Source organism: Salvelinus namaycush, chromosome 21 (genome assembly GCF_016432855.1).
Source record: "Salvelinus namaycush isolate Seneca chromosome 21, SaNama_1.0, whole genome shotgun sequence".
NCBI lineage: Eukaryota > Metazoa > Chordata > Actinopteri > Salmoniformes > Salmonidae > Salvelinus > Salvelinus namaycush.
In genome coordinates, this window is record NC_052327.1 from 16,210,015 (window position 1) to 16,228,737 (window position 18,723).

The following is an 18,723-nucleotide window of genomic DNA, read 5'->3' on the forward strand; positions in this document are numbered from 1 at the left end:
TTCACATGTTGCTACCAACCTTATTATAATGACCGTGTTCACAAAAAATATTGTTCTCACATATTAGTGTTATTTAATTACACATTGTAATCCAGAAATGTATTGATAATCAACCCAAGATATTTGTCCTCACTGACAACATCTGTGGCAGAACCACAGGAGAAAATAAAGGTGTCCTAGGCACCAAGTTCCTATAGTGTACTACCTAGTTTTGTCTACTTTGGTATTCAGTTTCCATTGTCCATTGTTGTTGTTTTTTTAAACATTTAACTTTAATATCATCTGCATATAAAATAAGACACTCGTTCATTGTTTATACAGACACCTTTTCCAAGCGCTTTGAAGGCCAATGAGATCATTAATATACAGTGCCTTCAGAAAGTATTCATACCCCTTCACTTATTCCACATTTTGTTGTGTTACAGCCTGAATTCAAAATTAATTAAATAGATTTTTATCTCACCCATTTACACACAATACCTCACAATGACCAATTGAAAACATGTTTTTAGAAATGTTTGCACATTTATTGAAAATGAAATACGCTGGGCTTTGGCTGGGCCATTCAAGGACTTGTTCTGAAGCCATTCCAGTGATGCTTTGGCTGTACGCTTGGTGTCATTGTCCTGTTGGAATGTAAATCTTTGCTCCAGTCTAAGGTCGTTTGTACTCTGAAGCAGGTTCTCATCAAGGATTTGGCTCCATTCATCGTTCTCTCTATCCTTACCAGTCTCCCAGTCCCTGCCACTGATAAGCATCCCCATAGCATGATGCTGCCACCACCATGCTTTACGCTAGGGATGATGTTAGACGGGTGATGAGCTGTGCCTCGTTTTCTCCAGACCGCGCTTTCCTTGGACTTCATGGGATAGTTTCTGCTCTGACATGCACTGTCAACTGTGGAACCTTATATAGACAGGTGTGTTTCAAGTTTTCAAGATATGTAACTTTCAAAATACGAAAATGCATTTTGCATTATATGGGGATTTCTGTATTTTGAAAGTTACATATCTTGAAAACTTGATTGCTGACAAGCAAAACATTTTGGGACTATGTCAACAATGGACTAATGAAACAAATACCTTGTTTTTTTCAAGTTTTCCTTGAGTGTGGTCAAAAGCTTTAGAGTAATCAATGAAAAAACAACGTTTTTTTCCCCCTTGAATCTATGATTATGATTAAGGCAGCTCTGTTTCTTTCTGAACCCATTTTGCTAATCTGCTATAATATTGTTGTTTTCAACCCAGTGTTTAAGTGAGGTTAAACAGAACACAACAAAATAGTTTATACACAGCAGAGGTCAGGGCTATACCACGATAGTTTATTGGGATCCTTTTGCCTTCTGAATTGGGTATAGTGTTGATAATGCCGTATTTCCACATCTCTGGGATGACAATAAAAAAATAAAGTTCCTTGAGGCACTAACACTGGCTTTGTTGTACTGTTTGGAACAGGCTTGCAATGTAATTTCTCTATCTAGTACAGTGTGCTTATCGGGCTCCATCGGGCCCTAGGACTTCCCAGGAGATTAACTGTCAGCGTTCACTAGCCCGACCAAGTTAGTTTAAATGCCAGAAAGCCTTTGGGTCAGATGTCTCTAGTTCTTGAATGTTTTCTTTTGTTTATGCCACCAGGGCTGCCGTTTAGCAGTCTGGACTGAGCGGTCAAACTGTCCCTGATTTGAGGCCTTAGTTCACACCTTCAGTGGGCCAGGTGGGCAGGCTTTCCATTCATCCTCTGCAGAGCACAGGAAGTGTTTTCATCTGACCGCCAGGATTTTTCTTCCCCTCCCTTCTCTTATTAGACCTGTCAGACTTAATCACAATGTCCCTGTGAGGGATCTGGTCCCACATCTCCTGCTTTAAAGCCGACTTATGGTAAATCCAGCGTCTGTATTGGCCGTATAGCATTTACTGCGATGCAGCCTCTGCATAAGTCAGGGCATTCATACTTATTGCGCTTCGCAAAGCAGAGCAGAGCTGTTGTGAAGAAAGTTGTCAAGGAAGTGAGTTTGTGTTTATACAGGACGTTCTGCCCCCACCTACCGTCAACCAATCACGTCAGTGTGGAGCTACTGTATAGTAGGTTGGGTAGATCTGTAGGAAAGCATCTTATTGAATCGCTTTTTAAATTTAATTTTAACCTCTACAGGATCGGTGTCTCTAAACCGGGACAGTTGTTGCTTAATATGCGATAATGTGACTAGAAAACGTTGTATACAACAGCCAACTTTCCGGGACATAGACATGTCTTTTATGGGCAGAAAGCTTAAATTCTTGGTAATCTAACTGCAGTGTCAAATGTACAGTAGCTATTACAGAAACAAACATGCTATTGTTTGAGGATAGTGCACAACAACTAAACACTTATGGCAACTGGTTTGATACATTCATCTCTGAAGGTACATAATGTACTTACATTCAGTAATCTTGCTCTGATTTGTCATCCTGAGGGTCCCAGAGATGGAATGTAGCATAGTTTTGTTTGATAAAATCCATTTTTATATTCAAATGTAGGAACGGGGTGTTCTACAGTTTGACCCCACTGCTGTCTCTGGCTCCACACCCAGGCCATCCGGCCATCTAGATGTGTGTGTGTGTGAAGGTTAGTGTATAAGCTAATGATCCATCATGTTTGACATTCCTGGGAGTGTGTAAACTTAATATTTTTATTAGCATAGCATTGTGTATGTTCTCTGTAGTTATGTACTTGAAAATGTATAAATTGACCATCTGGGCAAACTCCTGGCAGACTTGATGCAAAATATTGTGTAAGGAGGTAATTCTTCACTGGATCAGTCTGACACTTTGCACAGACACTGCTGCCATCTTGTGGGCAGAATCTAAATTACTCCTAGGATCCTATTTTAATGTATGTTCTTTCTCTTGCATTTCAAAGATGATTTGAAAATGCATGTTTTTTGGGTTTGTATTATCTTTTACCAGATCTAATGTGTTATTTTCTTCTACATTAATTTCACATTTCCACAAACTTCAAAGTGTTTCCTTTCAATTGATATCAAGAATATGCATATCCTTGAAAAAAGTGTCCGATCCTTAAGAGGCAGCAAAATGTGAAAAAAAGTTTAAAGGGGTGGACTTTCTATAGGCACTGTATCGTGTGCAGATGTTGCTCCTTTACTTTCCAATTAGGTATTTTTGAATTGTCTAAAGTTGTTATTTTGAAGGAAGAAATACTGATTTCTCAAAGGATACACATCTCCTCTGGACAACTGTTCAGATTCTCCCTCACTCTCCTCTCCTCTCCCCGCATGCATCACTCTTCTCACATTAAAATTATATTCATTTCTGTAGAGCAAGAAAAATCATCTCGTCAGACAAATTCAGCAGTTTGCAGTTAAAATCCAAGAGCTCCAAACCTGCCAGCTATCTCTCCCTGTGTCAGTTATATTTCTACAGCCAGGCTGTCAGATCTGTTTCCATTTTCCTTAGTAGATTAATTTCTGCAGATAATAACTTTAATTATACAACCAAAGGCTGCGACGGGAGCCTATCTTATTAATCTCTTAATTGAGGAGTAAACTCGGAACAGTGTTGGTTATAAATAATTCAGTGAGATTTTAAACCCTCAATTAAGTCAAACAGCAGGGAGAGAAGAACTCCCTTGGTGGCAGATTCATTAGTAATAATGGGTGACATTTTTACCACCGCACAAAATGAAGGCATTAGCCATAAAGCTCTCGGAGACCCTCAGTGGCGACCACAATTACCAACACAAAGACATTTAATTTAGCAACGAGGGGGTCGTGACGTGGACTCAAACATATGTACAGGAGCTTGTAAGGTATGGTGGATGAGTCGTGAGGGCTAGAGTATAGAATACCTTTCATGTTTCAAGGGAGCATGCCAAGTAGTATAGTGTTGAAATGAACACTACCTCGATTCCAAAGTGGTCATTTGCGGTGTGCTCAATTTGATCTTCTTATCACTATAGCAGGAAAGTAGCTTGAGAAAATGATGCACTACATAGAGGCGAAGTCATTTGGTTTTCGGGTTTGAGTTGGCCAAAGACAGTACAGTATAACCAGTTCATGTGATCGCATTTCAGTCAATTTCAATGTGTAAACAACATCCCAACTCCCTCTCCTCGAATTCCTCCAACTCTGGATCAAACTCTTTTAGAGATGCTTATGGATGCTTCCCACCCAGATGGGGTGCTAAGTGGTTTGACAGTGGATCTGGGGTTAGTGGGTAGTCTCATCAACCAGGGATCCACGGTATGGGATCAGGAGTGGGTTTGGCAAGGCCCTGCTGAGTGACACTTCAGGGGTCATGACAAGGCTGACCTTTTTTGGATGCCCCCTGCCCCATAACACACACATTACATTCGTATCCCAGGTGAACAAGGCAATTATCTGGAACACCCATCAAGATAACGAGTGTCTTTATCAGTTAGCTTCTCCATGAGTCACTGAACCATGGAGTATTTTTGTAGGGCTTCTATTTATGTTTATAACATAATGTGCACATTGTGTTCAATTAAGACCTAACCAGGTGAGGGGGGTTCCTACTAATCAATCAAATACAAGGGAAAACCCTTAAGCCTTGTTTACACTGCAGGCCGTAATGCTTAAATCAGTTTTGCTTTTCAAATCCGTTTTGGAATATTGACTGTCCCAAACAGGAAGTTACAGGTGACCAAATCGGATTTCTGTGTGTTCAGACAGCAGTCATTTGCTGATATTTAAAATTTAACTAGGCAAGTCAGTTAAGAACAAATTCTTATTTACAATGACAGCCTACCAGGGAACAGTGGGTTATAACTGCCTTGTTCAGAGGCAGAACAACAGATTTTTACCTTCTCAGCTCGGGGATTCTATCCAGCAACCTTTCGGTTACTGGCCCAACGCTCTAACCACTAGGCTACCTGCCGACATGGCTACACTAGTTGTCATAGAAATGAAGGATGTGTGATTAGTGGTGGTGCTCATGCTTCCTATCACTCAGAAGTTATGTAGCAAGCTAAGGTGGCAACAATGCCGGCCACGGATGTTTCCCAGTTGCTTTGAATGTTCAAAATCATAGTGTGTGAACACTTTTTAAAGCCTCAAAGGATAAGATTATCCAACTTTCATAATGAGTAATTTTGACCAGCCACAGCAGTCAACTAGCTAGCTAGCCACAGCAGTCAACTAGCTAGCTAGGTAGGTAGCTGTTTAGCTTTCTAGCACATTCACTAATTTGTTTAATAAGCTAGTTAGCTACAACATGTTATTTTCAAACTGTCAACAGAGTAGCTAGCAAGCAACAAGATATGCCAAATAACAGTCTAAAAACGACCTGAGTGCAAGTAAATCCGATTTGACTGTTCAGACACAAGCTGTCTGGCCAGGAATCAGATTTGTATTTGACTTCAAACCACCTACGAAGGTAGTTTCCACTGTGGCTTGAAATATCTGACTCCATTAGGTTTTTGGCTATTTAGACTTCAGGAAAAGGAGTCGCTTCAAACTGCCAATATGAACAAGGCTTAAGATACTCAGCCTTCCAGAAATTGCGTTTGACGCCCCTGCAATTGAGGCATGACATAAGTTGACATGAGTTGACATAAGTTCCCGCCACATGCTTTCTTTGAGTCACTGAACAATTTGCTAAACTCACCTCACTGCACCAGTGTTGCCTAGCGCTGCATCGCACCTGGCTAACAAAATAAGATTGAACTCAAGCCAATCAGTTGTTGATAGCAGAGCAGGAGGCTGTTAGTCTACCTCCTCCATCTTTGTCTAGCAAACTCTAGTTTTTCCTGCTTTGCAATTTGCCATCACTCTTTATGTGGTGGACTGTTATTCCTTTCTCCTTACTGCAGTTCAAAGGAACACGTCTTGGCTGTTCTTGCCCCGTTAGTACATGCCAGTGGCAGCTACATCTGTCACCACATCTTTATCTAGTTAACTCTGGCCAATTTCCATTTATCTTCATAAAGCCTGGCTCTCTCTTTCTAACTGCAGTTCAGAGAAACTTGGCCTAGAGAGTTGGCAGCCCGTCAGCAGCCGTGTTACCCCCCGATGTGCTGAAATCTCACTCTGGCTCAGGAATTGGCTTTGCTCTCGACACAAACTCATTTGTTTTGTTGATTTGTGGTTTCCTCCCTCCCAGAGACTCTCCGACGCAAAATGCTTTTGTTCCGCACCATTACTCCCCACGAGGAGCCACGACTCTTCTCCATCTGCTGTTCATGCACTAGTAGCTCTCTGTACCCCAAGATGCCTTTGCATCGTCCCTCCAAAACGGAATCAAACACAATCAGTGACGCGCGTTGTCTATACCGGCTCCACTGTTTGTCTGTCTGTCTCTTAGTCAGTCAGTTAGTCAATGTCTTTCTCCAGCCTCTCTAAACTACTGTCTACCCTAAATATTTAGATCCCTACTCCCTTTGAGCACTTCAGCTCCAGTAAGCATTTTTCCCCTTTCAGATGTCGTCAGGAAGACGTTTCTTGCTGGAATCCAATACCCCCTGTGCTTTAGATGGTCCAATAATATCATGTCGCTTTCAACATTCTCAGATCGTGCCTTATTTTATCTGTCCATCCAAAAGCCTACACGTCACGGAACATCATGCCATGTGCAGGCTTTCTTTCATAGTGGTCCTTACTAGCCTATGAAAGTTTGATGTGCGTATCATTTATACACCGTGTGAAGAGTCTGGGGATTCTTGGAGGCAGAGAGGCCAGTACAACCCCCTCACAGATCTTGACCCTGTACACAGGTGTAAACCGAACCCAATTATCTTCTCTCTCCCTGAGGAGTATTAGGCAAGCTAGCTAACCCGTTATACTGAGGGGCCAAATAAAAGATTAGCTTCCACTAATAGGAAATGCTACATCCAGATGAGACCCTTGAGTGAGGCTAAATACCTGGACTTCATGTACCATCATCCTCCTCTCCCAGACGTCATGACTACCAGCAGACAGAATCTGAGTGAGTCTGTAGTTAAAGCCCTGAGGAAGAAACATCCATTCTGTGTAATTATAGAGGTTAATAGCGGCTGCCTGCCCTGAGTTGGGCATAACACCTGCATGTTTAATACAAATGGAGCCCATGTAAGGAGATTACCACGAGCTGAATCAACCTATATCGTTTTATTGTTTAATTTCTTGATTTACGTGGGTTCCATTTTTTCGGTATGTTATATCAACTTTATCATTTTCATGGTTGTATCTACTGTACATACGACGAGATGCAAAAAATAACTGTTTCCCGGAGATGCAAAGGCGAGATTAGACTCTGGGGTCATGGGTCATTGGTAAGTTTATCAGGAACTATGACAAAGTGCAATGACGGTAACCAACTGCATTAATTAGCTACATTAACTTAGCAGCACTACATTAGTTGTATTTTCTTCCGGGTCCTTATGATCCCTGGTTTCCACTTGCACAGGGCTTCCTGAAGAGCGAGCGGGTGTCCAGGATGGTGCAGAGCGGCGGCTGCTCGGCCTGCGACTTCCGGGATGTCTTCAAAAAGAACATTGAGCGGCGGGTGCGCAGCTTGCCCAAAATCGACGGCCTGAGCAAAGAGACAGTGTTGAGCTCCTGGATCGCCAAGTATGACACCATCTACAGGGGGGATGAGGACCAGCGGCGCCAGCCCCAGAGGATGCACCTCAGTGCCGTTTCCGAGATGATCCTCAGCAAGGAGCAACTGTACGAGATGTTCCAGCAGATTCTGGGCATCAAGAAGTTTGAGCACCAGCTGCTGTACAACGCCTGTCAGGTGAGCGATGGACCACATGCACGAACACACACACACACACACACACACACACACACACACACACACACACACACACACACACACACACACACACACACACACACAAATACCTTCCCCCCCCTAAATGTTTATTGTTATCTATTTCTAGTTTGTTGGAGGTGTTGTCTAGGTAACCACGCAAGGATACATTGTATAATTCCGATGCAATGCGCCCAATGCCCAAGTAATATACTATTGGGGATGTTGGAGTCAAATGTCCTTTAAAACTTCTTATGGCTGCGGATTGATATGACAACAGCCACTGAAAGTGCAGGGCGCCAAATTCAAACAACAGAAATCTCATAATTAAAATTCCTCAAACATACAAGTATCTTATACCATTTTAAAGGTAATCTTGTTGTTAATCCCACCACAGTGTCCGATTCCAAAAAGGCTTTACAGCGAAAGCACCACAAATGATTGTTTGGTCACCGCCAAATCACAGAAAAACACAGCCATTTTTCCAGCCAAAGACAGGAGTCACAAAAAGCAGAAATAGAGATAAAATGAATCACTAACCTTTGATGATCTTCATCAGATGACACTCATAGGACTTCATGTTACACAATACATGTATGTTTTGTTCGGTAAAGTTCACATTTATATCAAAACAATCTCAGTATACATTAGCGCGTTATGTTCAGTAGTTCCCAAAACATCCGGTGATTTTGCAGAGAGCCACATCAATTTCCAGAAATACTCATAATAAACGTTGATCAAAGATACAAGTGTTATACATGGAATTTTAGATCCACTTCTCCTTAATGCAACCGCTGTGTCACATTTTGAAAAAGCAAACCATGCAATAATCTGAGGTCGGCGCTCAGAGCCCAATTAAGACAAAAAGATATCCGCCATATTGTGCAGTCAACAGAAGGCAGAAATAACATTATAAATATTCACTTACCTTTGATGATCTTCATCAGAATGCACTCCCAGGAATCCCAGTTCCACAATAAATGTTTGATTTGTTCGAAAATGTCCAGAATTTATGTCTAAATAGCTACTTTTGTTAGCGCGGTTAGTAAACAAATCCAAAGTCACGAAGCGCGTTCACTAAAAGCAGACGAAATGTCAAAGTTCCGTTACAGTCAGTAGAAACATGTCAATCGATGTATAGAATCAATCTTTAGGATGTTTTTAACATAAATCTTCAATAATGTTCCAACTGGAGAATTCCTTTGTCTTCAGAAATGCGATAGAACAGAGCTCGCTCTCACATGAACGCGCATGGTCAGCGCATGTTCAGCACATGGTAGACCTTACTCAATCCCCTCTCATTCGGCCCCAATTCACAGTAGAAGCATCAGACAAGGTTCTAAAGACTGTTGACATCTAGTGGAAGCCTTAGGAAGTGCAACATGACCAATATCCCACTGTATCTTCAATAGGGGCTGAGTTGAAAACCGACCAAACTCAGAATTGCCATTTCCTGGTTGGATTTTTCTCAGGTTTTTGCCTGCCATATGAGTTCTGTTATACTCACAGACATCATTCAAACAGTTTTAGAAACTTCAGAGTGTTTTCTATCCAAATTGACTAATAATATGTATATATTAGCAACTGGGACTGAGTAGCAGGCTGTTTACTCTGGGCACCTTATTCATCCAAGCTACTCAATACTGCCCCCAGCCATAAGAAGTTATTAATCACCAGCTAATCACAGGTCTCTTTGAAGACATGTCTTTAAGGTCAGTGGCTGATGAGACTTTTTAATCAGAGTGCTCTCCCTCACCATGGCTCTGTCAACTAAGGCAGGGGTGTCTTTCCTCCCCCTTTGCCTTTTACCAGGGGGTCTTCCATGGCCACCAATTAGTAGTAAGAGATGGCTGTAACTAGTTGGCATATGTTGGTGTGATCAGTGATTACAGTCATTTGTAAACTCTAAACGGTTTGGGCTCATTCATCTAAAGGGTATATTTAAATACATGCCATTGCTGTCCAAAGTGTTTACTGTTAGTGTATATTATTATTATTTTTATTATCATCCATAATGTGCTGTGAAGAACACATGTTACTATCAGTGTCATTCTGCAGTGAAATGTGCATTAAAATGTGTTGTTATACAGTTCCTCCCGTAAATTAGATTTAGGCATTTAAATGTCAGTCCTAATGGCTTTAAAGGCTGACAGTGTTCCCATGTGTAGTACTTTGAATGATTTCAAATAATGAGACCTGCAGACACTAGACCTTGGTAGACATTTGTAAACAAATGTGTGCACAACATTTGATATAAGCTTTGAAATAAGCTTTTTGTGCTCATGGAACATTTCTGGGATATTTTATTTCAGCTCATGAAACATGGGACCAACACACGTTGTGTTTATATTTTTGTTTCGTGTATTTAGCAATCTTATTGTTTAGGGGAAGAAGCTGTTCAGGGGCCTTTTGGTCCCAGACGTAGCGCTCCGGTACCGTTTGCCGTGCCGTAGTAGAGAGAACAGTCTATGACTTGGGTGGCTGGAGTCTTTGACAATTTTTAGGTCCTCCTTCTGACACCACCTTGTATAGAGGTCCTGTATGGCAGGGAGTTCAGCCCCAGTGATATACTTGGCCATATGCACTACCCTCTCTAGCGCATTGCGGATGGATGCTGAGCAGTTACCATACCAGGCGGTGATGCAGCCAGTCAAGATGCTCTTAATGGTGCAGCTGTAGACATTTTTGAGGATCTGAGGGCCAAATCTTTTCAGCCTCCTGAGAGGGAAGAGGCGTTGTTGTGCCCTCTTCACAACTGTGTTGGTGTGTTTGGACCATGATAGTTCCTTAGCGATGTGGACACCTAGGAACTTGAAGCTCTCGGCCCGCTCCACTACAGCCCCGTCAATGTGGAAGGGGGCATGTTCGGCCCTTCATTTTCTGTAGTCCACGATAAGCTCCTTTGTCTTGCCCACATTGAGGGAGAGGTTGTTGTCCTGGCACCACCGTTTTGTCATCAGCAAACTTGATGATGGTGTTGGAGTCGTGGGTTTAGCCACGCAGTCGTGTGTGAACAGGGAGTACAGGAGGGGACTAAGCACCCTCCCCTGAGTGGACCCTGTGTTGAGGGTCAGCGTGGCGGATGTGTTGTCGCCTACTCACCACCTGGTGGTGACCCATCAGGAAGTCCAGGATTCAGTTGCAGAGGGAGGTGTTCAGTCCAAGGGAGCTTAGCTTAGTGATGAGCTTGGAGGGCAATATGGTTTTGAACATTGAGCTGTAGTCTATGAACAGCATTTTCACATAGGTGTCCCTTTTGTCCAGGTGGGAAAGGGCAGTGTGGAGTGCAATAGCGATTGCGTCATCTGTGGCTCTGTTGGGGCATTATGCGAATTGGAGTGGGTTCAGGGTGTCTGGCATGATGGTGTTGATGTGAGCCATGAGCAGGTTTTCAAAGCATTTCATGGCTACAGATGTGAGTACACTACAGGGTGGAAGTAATTTAGACAGGTTACCTTGGCATTCTTGGGCACAGGGACTTTGATGGTCTGCTTAAAACATGTAGGTATTAAAGACTGGGTCAGGGAGAGGTTGAAAATGTCAGTGAAGACACATTTGCCAGCTGGTCAACGCATGCTCGCAGTACACGTCCTGGTAATCCGTCTGACCTTGTGAATGTTAACCGGTTTAAAGGTCTTACTCAGATTGGCTACGGAGAGCGTGATCACACAGTTGCCCGGAACAGCTGATGCTCTCACGCATGGTTCAGTGTTGCTTGCCTCGAAACAAGCGTAGAAGGCATTTAGCTCGTCTGGTAGGGTCACGGCTCTCGGCTGGGTTTCCTTTTGTAATCCGTGATAGTTTGCACGGCCTGCCACATCCGACGAGTGTCAGAGCAGGTGTAACCTTTATTGGTTCATCGGAGGGCGTAGCAAGATTTCTTCCAGTGTCTGGTTTAGTGTCCCGCTCCTTTAACCTTTTCACACTTACCAACACAGGGGTGTGATCATTCTACAGTGGTCCCTGTAGCGTACGATCAAACCGATGTGATTAGAATGCTTATTTGGAACGGCCAGTTTCGAATGACGCAACAATCAGCATTTGAGTTGGCCATAAACACAGTCCTTACAAAGTTATGTCCAGAATGTGAGCAGTATTTTTGGATGCAATGTTCAGACATTCACAGAAGTATCTACAGCATACCACAATCATCCAAACCGAAAAAATGTAGGCTACATTTTTCCTAGCGCTAACTGAGGAAAGATACACGTAACACAATCGGTCATATTTTTATATCTCTCGGCTAACATAAACTACAATATGAATTAGCTAATAGCAATTACTATTATAATTAATCACATCACAGGTGAGCTCACCATTGATCGAAATAATTGAGTAAAACACTATCTAGAAATCGAAAGTAATCCGACGTTGGGTAGTTTCTGCGCTCCGCCATGCTTTTTTTGCTCACAGAAACCAGAATAATAAGAGAAGACAAGATGAGTTTGGTCTGTTTATAGTATGCATGTTGAAGGGGGTGAGTTGTCTACCATCATTCACATCCCACCATTCACTTCCGGAAGTTCTCGAAGAATTTGTGAACCTTTACGTCATTTTGTTATAACATCTTTGGACCGACAGATTACATGACACCCAGAATGAATTGTATGTCAACAAACATGGCTCCACACATGGCTGGAATTAGCTTAGCTCATCATAATCAATACAACCTTCAAAAAAGTATTTTACACACATATGTGCCCATTACAATCTATGCAAGAATCGGAATGCATGATTTGTCAATATTACTTGAAAACATGTGAATTAAACAGTAAATATATCAATTACCACACAAAACATTTTCTAATCAAATCAAATGTATTTATATAGCCCTTCTTACATCAGCTCATATATCAAAGTGCTGTACAGAAACCCAGTCTAAAACCCCAAATAGCAAGCAATGCAGGTGTAGAAGCACGGTGGCTAGGAAAAACTCCATAGAAAGGCCAAAACCTAGGAAGAAACCTAGAGAGGAACCAGGCTATGAGGGGTGGCCAGTCCTCTTCTGGCTGTGCCGGGTGGAGATTATAACAGAACATGGTCAAGATGTTAATAAATGACCAGCATGGTCAAATAATAGTAATGACAGTGAACAGGTCAGGGTTCCATAGCCGCAGGCAGAGCAGTTGAAACTGGAGCAGCAGCACGGCCAGGTGGACTGGGGACAACAAGGAGTCATCATACCAGGTAGTCCTGAGGCATGGTCCTAGGGCTCAGGTCCTCTGAGAGAAAGAGAGAATTAGAGAGAGCATACTTAAATTCACACAGGACACCGGATAAGACAGCAGAAATACTCCAGATATAACAGACTGACCCTAGACCCCCGACACATAAACTACTGCAGCATAAATACTGGAGGCTGAGACAGGAGGGGTCAGGAGACACTGTGGCCCCATCCGATGATACCCCCGGACAGGGCCAAACAGGCAGGATATAACCCCACCCACTTTGCCAAAGCACAGCCCCCACACCACGAGGGATATCTTCAACCACCAACTTACCATCCTGAGACAAGGCCGAGTATAGCCCACAAAGATCTCCGCCACGGCACAACCCAAGGGGGGTGCCAACCCAGACAGGAAGACCACGTCAGTGACTCAAACCACTCAAGTGACGCACCCCACCTAGGGACGGCATGGAAGAGCACCAGTAAGCCAGTGACTCAGCCCCTGTAATAGGGTTAGAGGCAGAGAATCCCAGTGGAGAGAGGGGAACCGGCTAGGCAGAGACGGCAAGGGCGGTTCGTTGCTCCAGTGCCTTTTCGTTCACAGTCACACTCCTGGGCCAGACTACACTCAATCATAGGACCTACTGAAGAGATGAGTCTTCAATAAAGACTTAAAAGTTGAGACCGAGTCTGCGTCTCTCACATGGGTAGGCTGTTTGCTTAGAAATTCTAGGGACAATTAGGAGGCCTGCGTCTTGTGACCGTAGCGTACGTGTAGGTATGTACGGCAGGACCAAATCGGAACGATAGGTAGGAGCAAGCCCATGTAATGCTTTGTAGGTTAGCAGTAAAACCTTGAAATCAGCCCTTGCCTTAACAGGAAGCCAGTGTAGGGAGGCTAACACTGGAGTAATATCACATTTTTTGGTTCTAGTCAGGATTCTAGCAGCCGTATTTAGCACTAACTGAAGATTATTTAGTGCTTTATCCGGGTAGCCGGAAGGTAGAGCATTGCAGTAGTCTAACCTAGAAGTAACAAAAGCATGGATACATTTTTCTGCATCAATTTTGGACAGAACATTTCTGATTTTTGCAATGTTACGTAGATGGGAAAAAAAGCTGTCCTTGTAACAATCTTGATATGTTCGTCAAAAGAGAGATCAGGGTCCAGAGTAACGCCAAGGTCCTTCACCGTTTTATTTGAGACGACTGTACAACCATCAAGATTAATTGTCATATTCAACAGAAGATCTCTTTGTTTCTTGGGACCTAGAACAAGCATCTCTGTTTTGTCCAAGTTTAAAAGTAGAAAGTTTGCAGCCATCCACTTCCTTATGTCTGAAACACAGGCTTCTAGCGAGGGCAATTTTGGGGCTTCACCATGTTTCATTGAAATGTACAACTGTGTGTCATCCACATAGCAGTGAAAGTTAACATTATGTTTTCGAATGACATCCCCAAGAGGTGAAATATATAGTGAAAACAATAGTGGTCCTAAAACAGAACCTTGAGGAACACCGAAATTTACAGTTGATTTGTCAGAGAACAGACCATTCACAGAGACAAACTGATATCTTTCCGACAGATAAGATCTGAACCAGGCCAGAACTTGTCCGTGTAGACCAATTTGGGTTTCCAATCTCTCCAAAAGAATGTGGTGATTGATGGTATCAAAAGCAGCACTAAGGTCTAGGAGCACGAGGACAGATGCAGAGCCTCGGTCTGACGCCATTAAAAGGTAATTTACCACCTTCACAAGTACAATCTGAGTGCTATGATGGGGTCTAAAACCATACTGAAGCAATTTGTGTACATTGTTTGTCTTCAGGAAGGCAGTGAGTTGCTGTGCAACAGCTTTTACTAAAATTGTTGAGAGGAATGGGAGATTTGATATAGGCCGATAGTTTTTACAAATATTTTCTGGGTCACGGTTTGGCTTTATCAAGAGAGGCTTTATTACTGCCATTTTTAGTGAGTTTGGTACACATCCGGTGGATAGAGAGCCGTTTATTATGTTTAACATAGGAGGGCTAAGCACAGGCAGCAGCTCTTTCAGTAGTTTAGTTGGAATAGGGTCCAGTATGCAGCTTGAAGGTTTAGAGGCCATGATTATTTTCATCATTGTGTCAAGAGATATAGTACTAAAACACTTGAGTGTCTCCCTTGATCCTAGGTCCTGGCAGAGTTGTGCAGACTCAGGACAACTGATCTTTGGAGAAATACGCAGATTGAAAGAGGAGTCCGTAATTTGCTTTCTAATGATCATGATCTTTTCCTCAAAGAAGTTCATGAATTTATTACTGCTGAAGTGAAAGCCATCTTCTCTTGGGGAATGCTGCTTTTTAGTTAGCTTTGCGACAGTATCAAAAATAAATTTCGGATTGATCTTATTTTCCTCAATTAAGTTGGAAGAATAGGATGATCGAGCAGCAGTGAGGGCTCTTCGATACTTCCAGTTTGGTGTGGCTCCATTTCCGTTCCAATTTTCTGGAAGGTTGCTTCAGAGCTCGGGTATTTTCTGTATACCAGGGAGCTAGTTTCTTATGACAAATGTCTTTAGTTTTTAGGGTGCAACTGCATCTAGGGTATTGCGCAAGGTTAAATTGAGTTCCTCAGTTAGGTGGTAACTGATTTTTGTCCTCTGACATCCTTGGGTAGGCAGAGGGAGTCTGGAAGGGCATCAAGGAATCTTTGGGTTGTCTGAGAATTTATAGCATGACTTTTGATGATCCTTGGTTGGGGTCTGAGCAGATTATTTGTTGCGATTGCAAACGTAATAAAATGGTGGTCCGATAGTCCAGGATTATGAGGAAAAACATTAAGATCCACAACATTTATTCCATGGGACAAAACTAGGTCCAGAGTATGACTGTGGCAGTGAGTAGGTCCGGAGACATGTTGGACAAAACCCACTGAGTCGATGATGGCTCCGAAAGCCTTTTGGAGTGGGTCTGTGGACTTTTCCATGTGAATATTAAAGTCACCTAAAATTAGAATATTATCTGCTATGACTACAAGGTCCGATAGGAATTCAGGGAACTCGGTGTGGAACGCTGTATGTGGCCTAGGAGGCCTGTAAACAGTAGCTATAAAAAAGTGATTGAGTAGGCTGCATAGATTTCATGACTAGAAGCTCAAAAGACGAAAACGTCTTTTTTTTTTTTTGTAAATTGAAATTTGCTATCGTAAATGTTAGCAACACCTCCGCCTTTGCGGGATGCGCGGGGGATATGGTCACTAGTGTAACCAGGAGGTGAGGCCTCATTTAACACAGTAAATTCATCTGGCTTGAGCCCTGTTTCAATCAAGCCAATCACATCAAGATTATGATCAGTGATTAGTTAATTTGCTATAACTGCCTTGGAAGTGAGGGATCTAACAATAAGTAGCCCTATTTTGAGATGTGAGATATCACAATCTCTTTCAATAATGGCAGGAATGGAGGAGGTCTTTATTCTAGTGAGATTGCTAAGGCGAACACCACCATGTTTAGTTTTGCCCAACCTTGGTCGAGGCACAGACACGGTCTCAATGGGGATAGCTGAGCTGACTACACTGCCTGTGCTAGTGGCAGACTCCACTAAGCTGGCAGGCTGGCTAACTGCCTGCTGCCTGGCCTGCACCCTATTTCATTGTGGAGCTAGGGGAGTTAGAGCCCTGTCTATGTTCGTAGATAAGATGAGAGCACCCCTCCAGCTAGGATGGATTCCGTCACTCCTCAACAGGCCAGGCTTGGTCCTGTTTGTGGATGAGTCCCAAAAAGAAAGCCAATTATCTACAAATTCTATCTTTTGGGAGGGGCAGAAAACAGTTTTCAACCAGCGATTGAGTTGTGAGACTCTGCTGTAGAGCTCATCACTCCCCCTAACTGGGAGGGGGCCAGAGACAATTACTCGATGCTGACACATCTTTCTAGCTGATTTACACGCTGAAGCTATGTTGCGCTTGGTGACCTCTGACTGTTTCATCCTAACATCGTTAGTGCCGACGTGGATAACAATATCCCTATTCTCTCTACACTTGCCAGATTTAGCTTTATCCAGCACCATCTTCAGATTGGCCTTAACGTCGGTAGCCCTGCCCCCTGGTAAACAGTGTATGATCGCTGGATGATTCGTTTTAAGTCTAATACTGCGGGTAATGGAGTCGCCAATGACTAGGGTTTTCAATTTGTCAGAGCTAATGGTGGGAGCCTTCGGCGTCTCAGACCCCGTAACGGGAGGAGTAGAGACCAGAGAAGGCTCGGCCTCTGACTCCGACTCGCTGCTTAATGTGGAGAACCGGTTGAAAGTTTCTGTCGGCTGAGTGAGTGACACCGGTTGAGCATTCCTACAGCATTTCCCTCCAGAAGCCATGAGAAAGTTGTCCGGCTGCGTGGACCGTGCGAGGGGATTTATACTACTATCTGTACTTACTGGTAGCAAAGATGCTGTTTCATCCTTTCCTACACTGAAGTTACCCATGCCTAACCATTGCGTCTGAAGCTGGGCTTGCAGCACAGCTATTCACGCTGTTAAGGCGATCGTTCTCCTCTGTATTATGAGTACAGCGACTGCAATTTGAAGGCATCATGTTAATGTTACTACTTAACTTCGGCTGGTGGAGGTCCTGACAAATATGTCCAGATAAAGCGTCCGGAGTGAAAAAGTTGAGTGAGGGAAATACTAAAAATATAAACGGTAATTAAAAAGTAAAAACCGTAAAGTTGTCAGGTTGCAAAGTAAGGTTAGCAACAAAACGCACAGCAGCACGTAAACAAGTCTGCTAGTGATTTATTGATACAAGTGGTGCGTGCCGGCAGTCAATCACGTAACCTCTCATTCCCACTCTGAGCCATTCAGTGTTGTTGTTTATGTATGTAGCTAGTGAGATAAGCTGTAGCATTAGCAATGTCTTTTCAAAAGGAGACAACTCACAAATGCATCATTTCTGGAGATTTTTTAAAATTCTGACAATGAGTCTGAGTATGAAAGTCAGGAATCAGATTCTGACAGTGACTGTGAGGAGCTGCCCCCCAACCTTGTAGCCATTGAGAACCCTACATCTGAGGACTCCTTGTCCACTGACAAAATTCCAGGTCCCTTTGAAAATGGTGGTGATGGAGGCAGACCGACAGTGGATGAAGAACAGGAGTTCTGTGGTAGTTGGAAGGCCGCCAGCCATTTCACCCCTACTGGCCCTGCTGTTTGCTTTGATGAGCCCCAGTCTGGAGTGCAACGCCCCTTGCCATTTCCATCTGAGGCAGAGTGCTTCAAGTTGTTTCTGACAGAGGAGCTGGTGCGAGACATAGTAGAGGAGACCAATCGCTACGCCTTGGAGCTACTGGAAAAGAGAGTGACTGTCCTTCTTATGGGGATAGTAAAGAAGAACTCCCTAAGAGAATACTGGAGCACAGACCCTATGTTTGCAACTCCCTTCTTTGCCACCTCTTTTCCCAAGACCGCTTCCTAGTTCTTCTGCCATTCCTGCATTTTGTCAACAATGCTTCTGCAATCCTAAATGACCTGTTGTACAAAATAAGAAATGTTCTTACCAGCCTGACATCAGCATTTGGTCGGGTCTTTGTGCCATACAAGGACCTATGCATTGATGAGTCCCTGATGTTAAGAAAAGGTAGGCTGGCGTTCCGTCAATATATTCCCTCCAACAGGCACAGGTTTGGGGTCAAGTTCTTTGTCATGTGCGACGTGAAGACAGGATTTGTCCAGGACATTATAGTTACACAGGGTCCACCACTGACATCCAACATTTTGAGAGGCTTGGGGTGTCTGGGTCCGTGGTGATGACCATGCTGGCTCCTCATCTCAG

At 43.2% G+C, this 18,723-nt stretch overlaps 1 protein-coding gene across 2 annotated transcripts in view; it reads left to right on the forward strand.

The window, feature by feature from the left end:
- Positions 1 to 18,723, forward strand: part of LOC120066627 (calcium-dependent secretion activator 2-like) — a 248,890-nt gene that overhangs the window by 65,372 nt on the left and 164,795 nt on the right. For both annotated transcript variants that reach the window (XM_039018054.1, XM_039018056.1), the window contains exon 3: positions 7,398 to 7,730. In XM_039018054.1, coding sequence (XP_038873982.1) covers positions 7,398 to 7,730 — 333 coding nt within the window. The remainder of the gene's footprint in view (positions 1 to 7,397; positions 7,731 to 18,723) is intronic.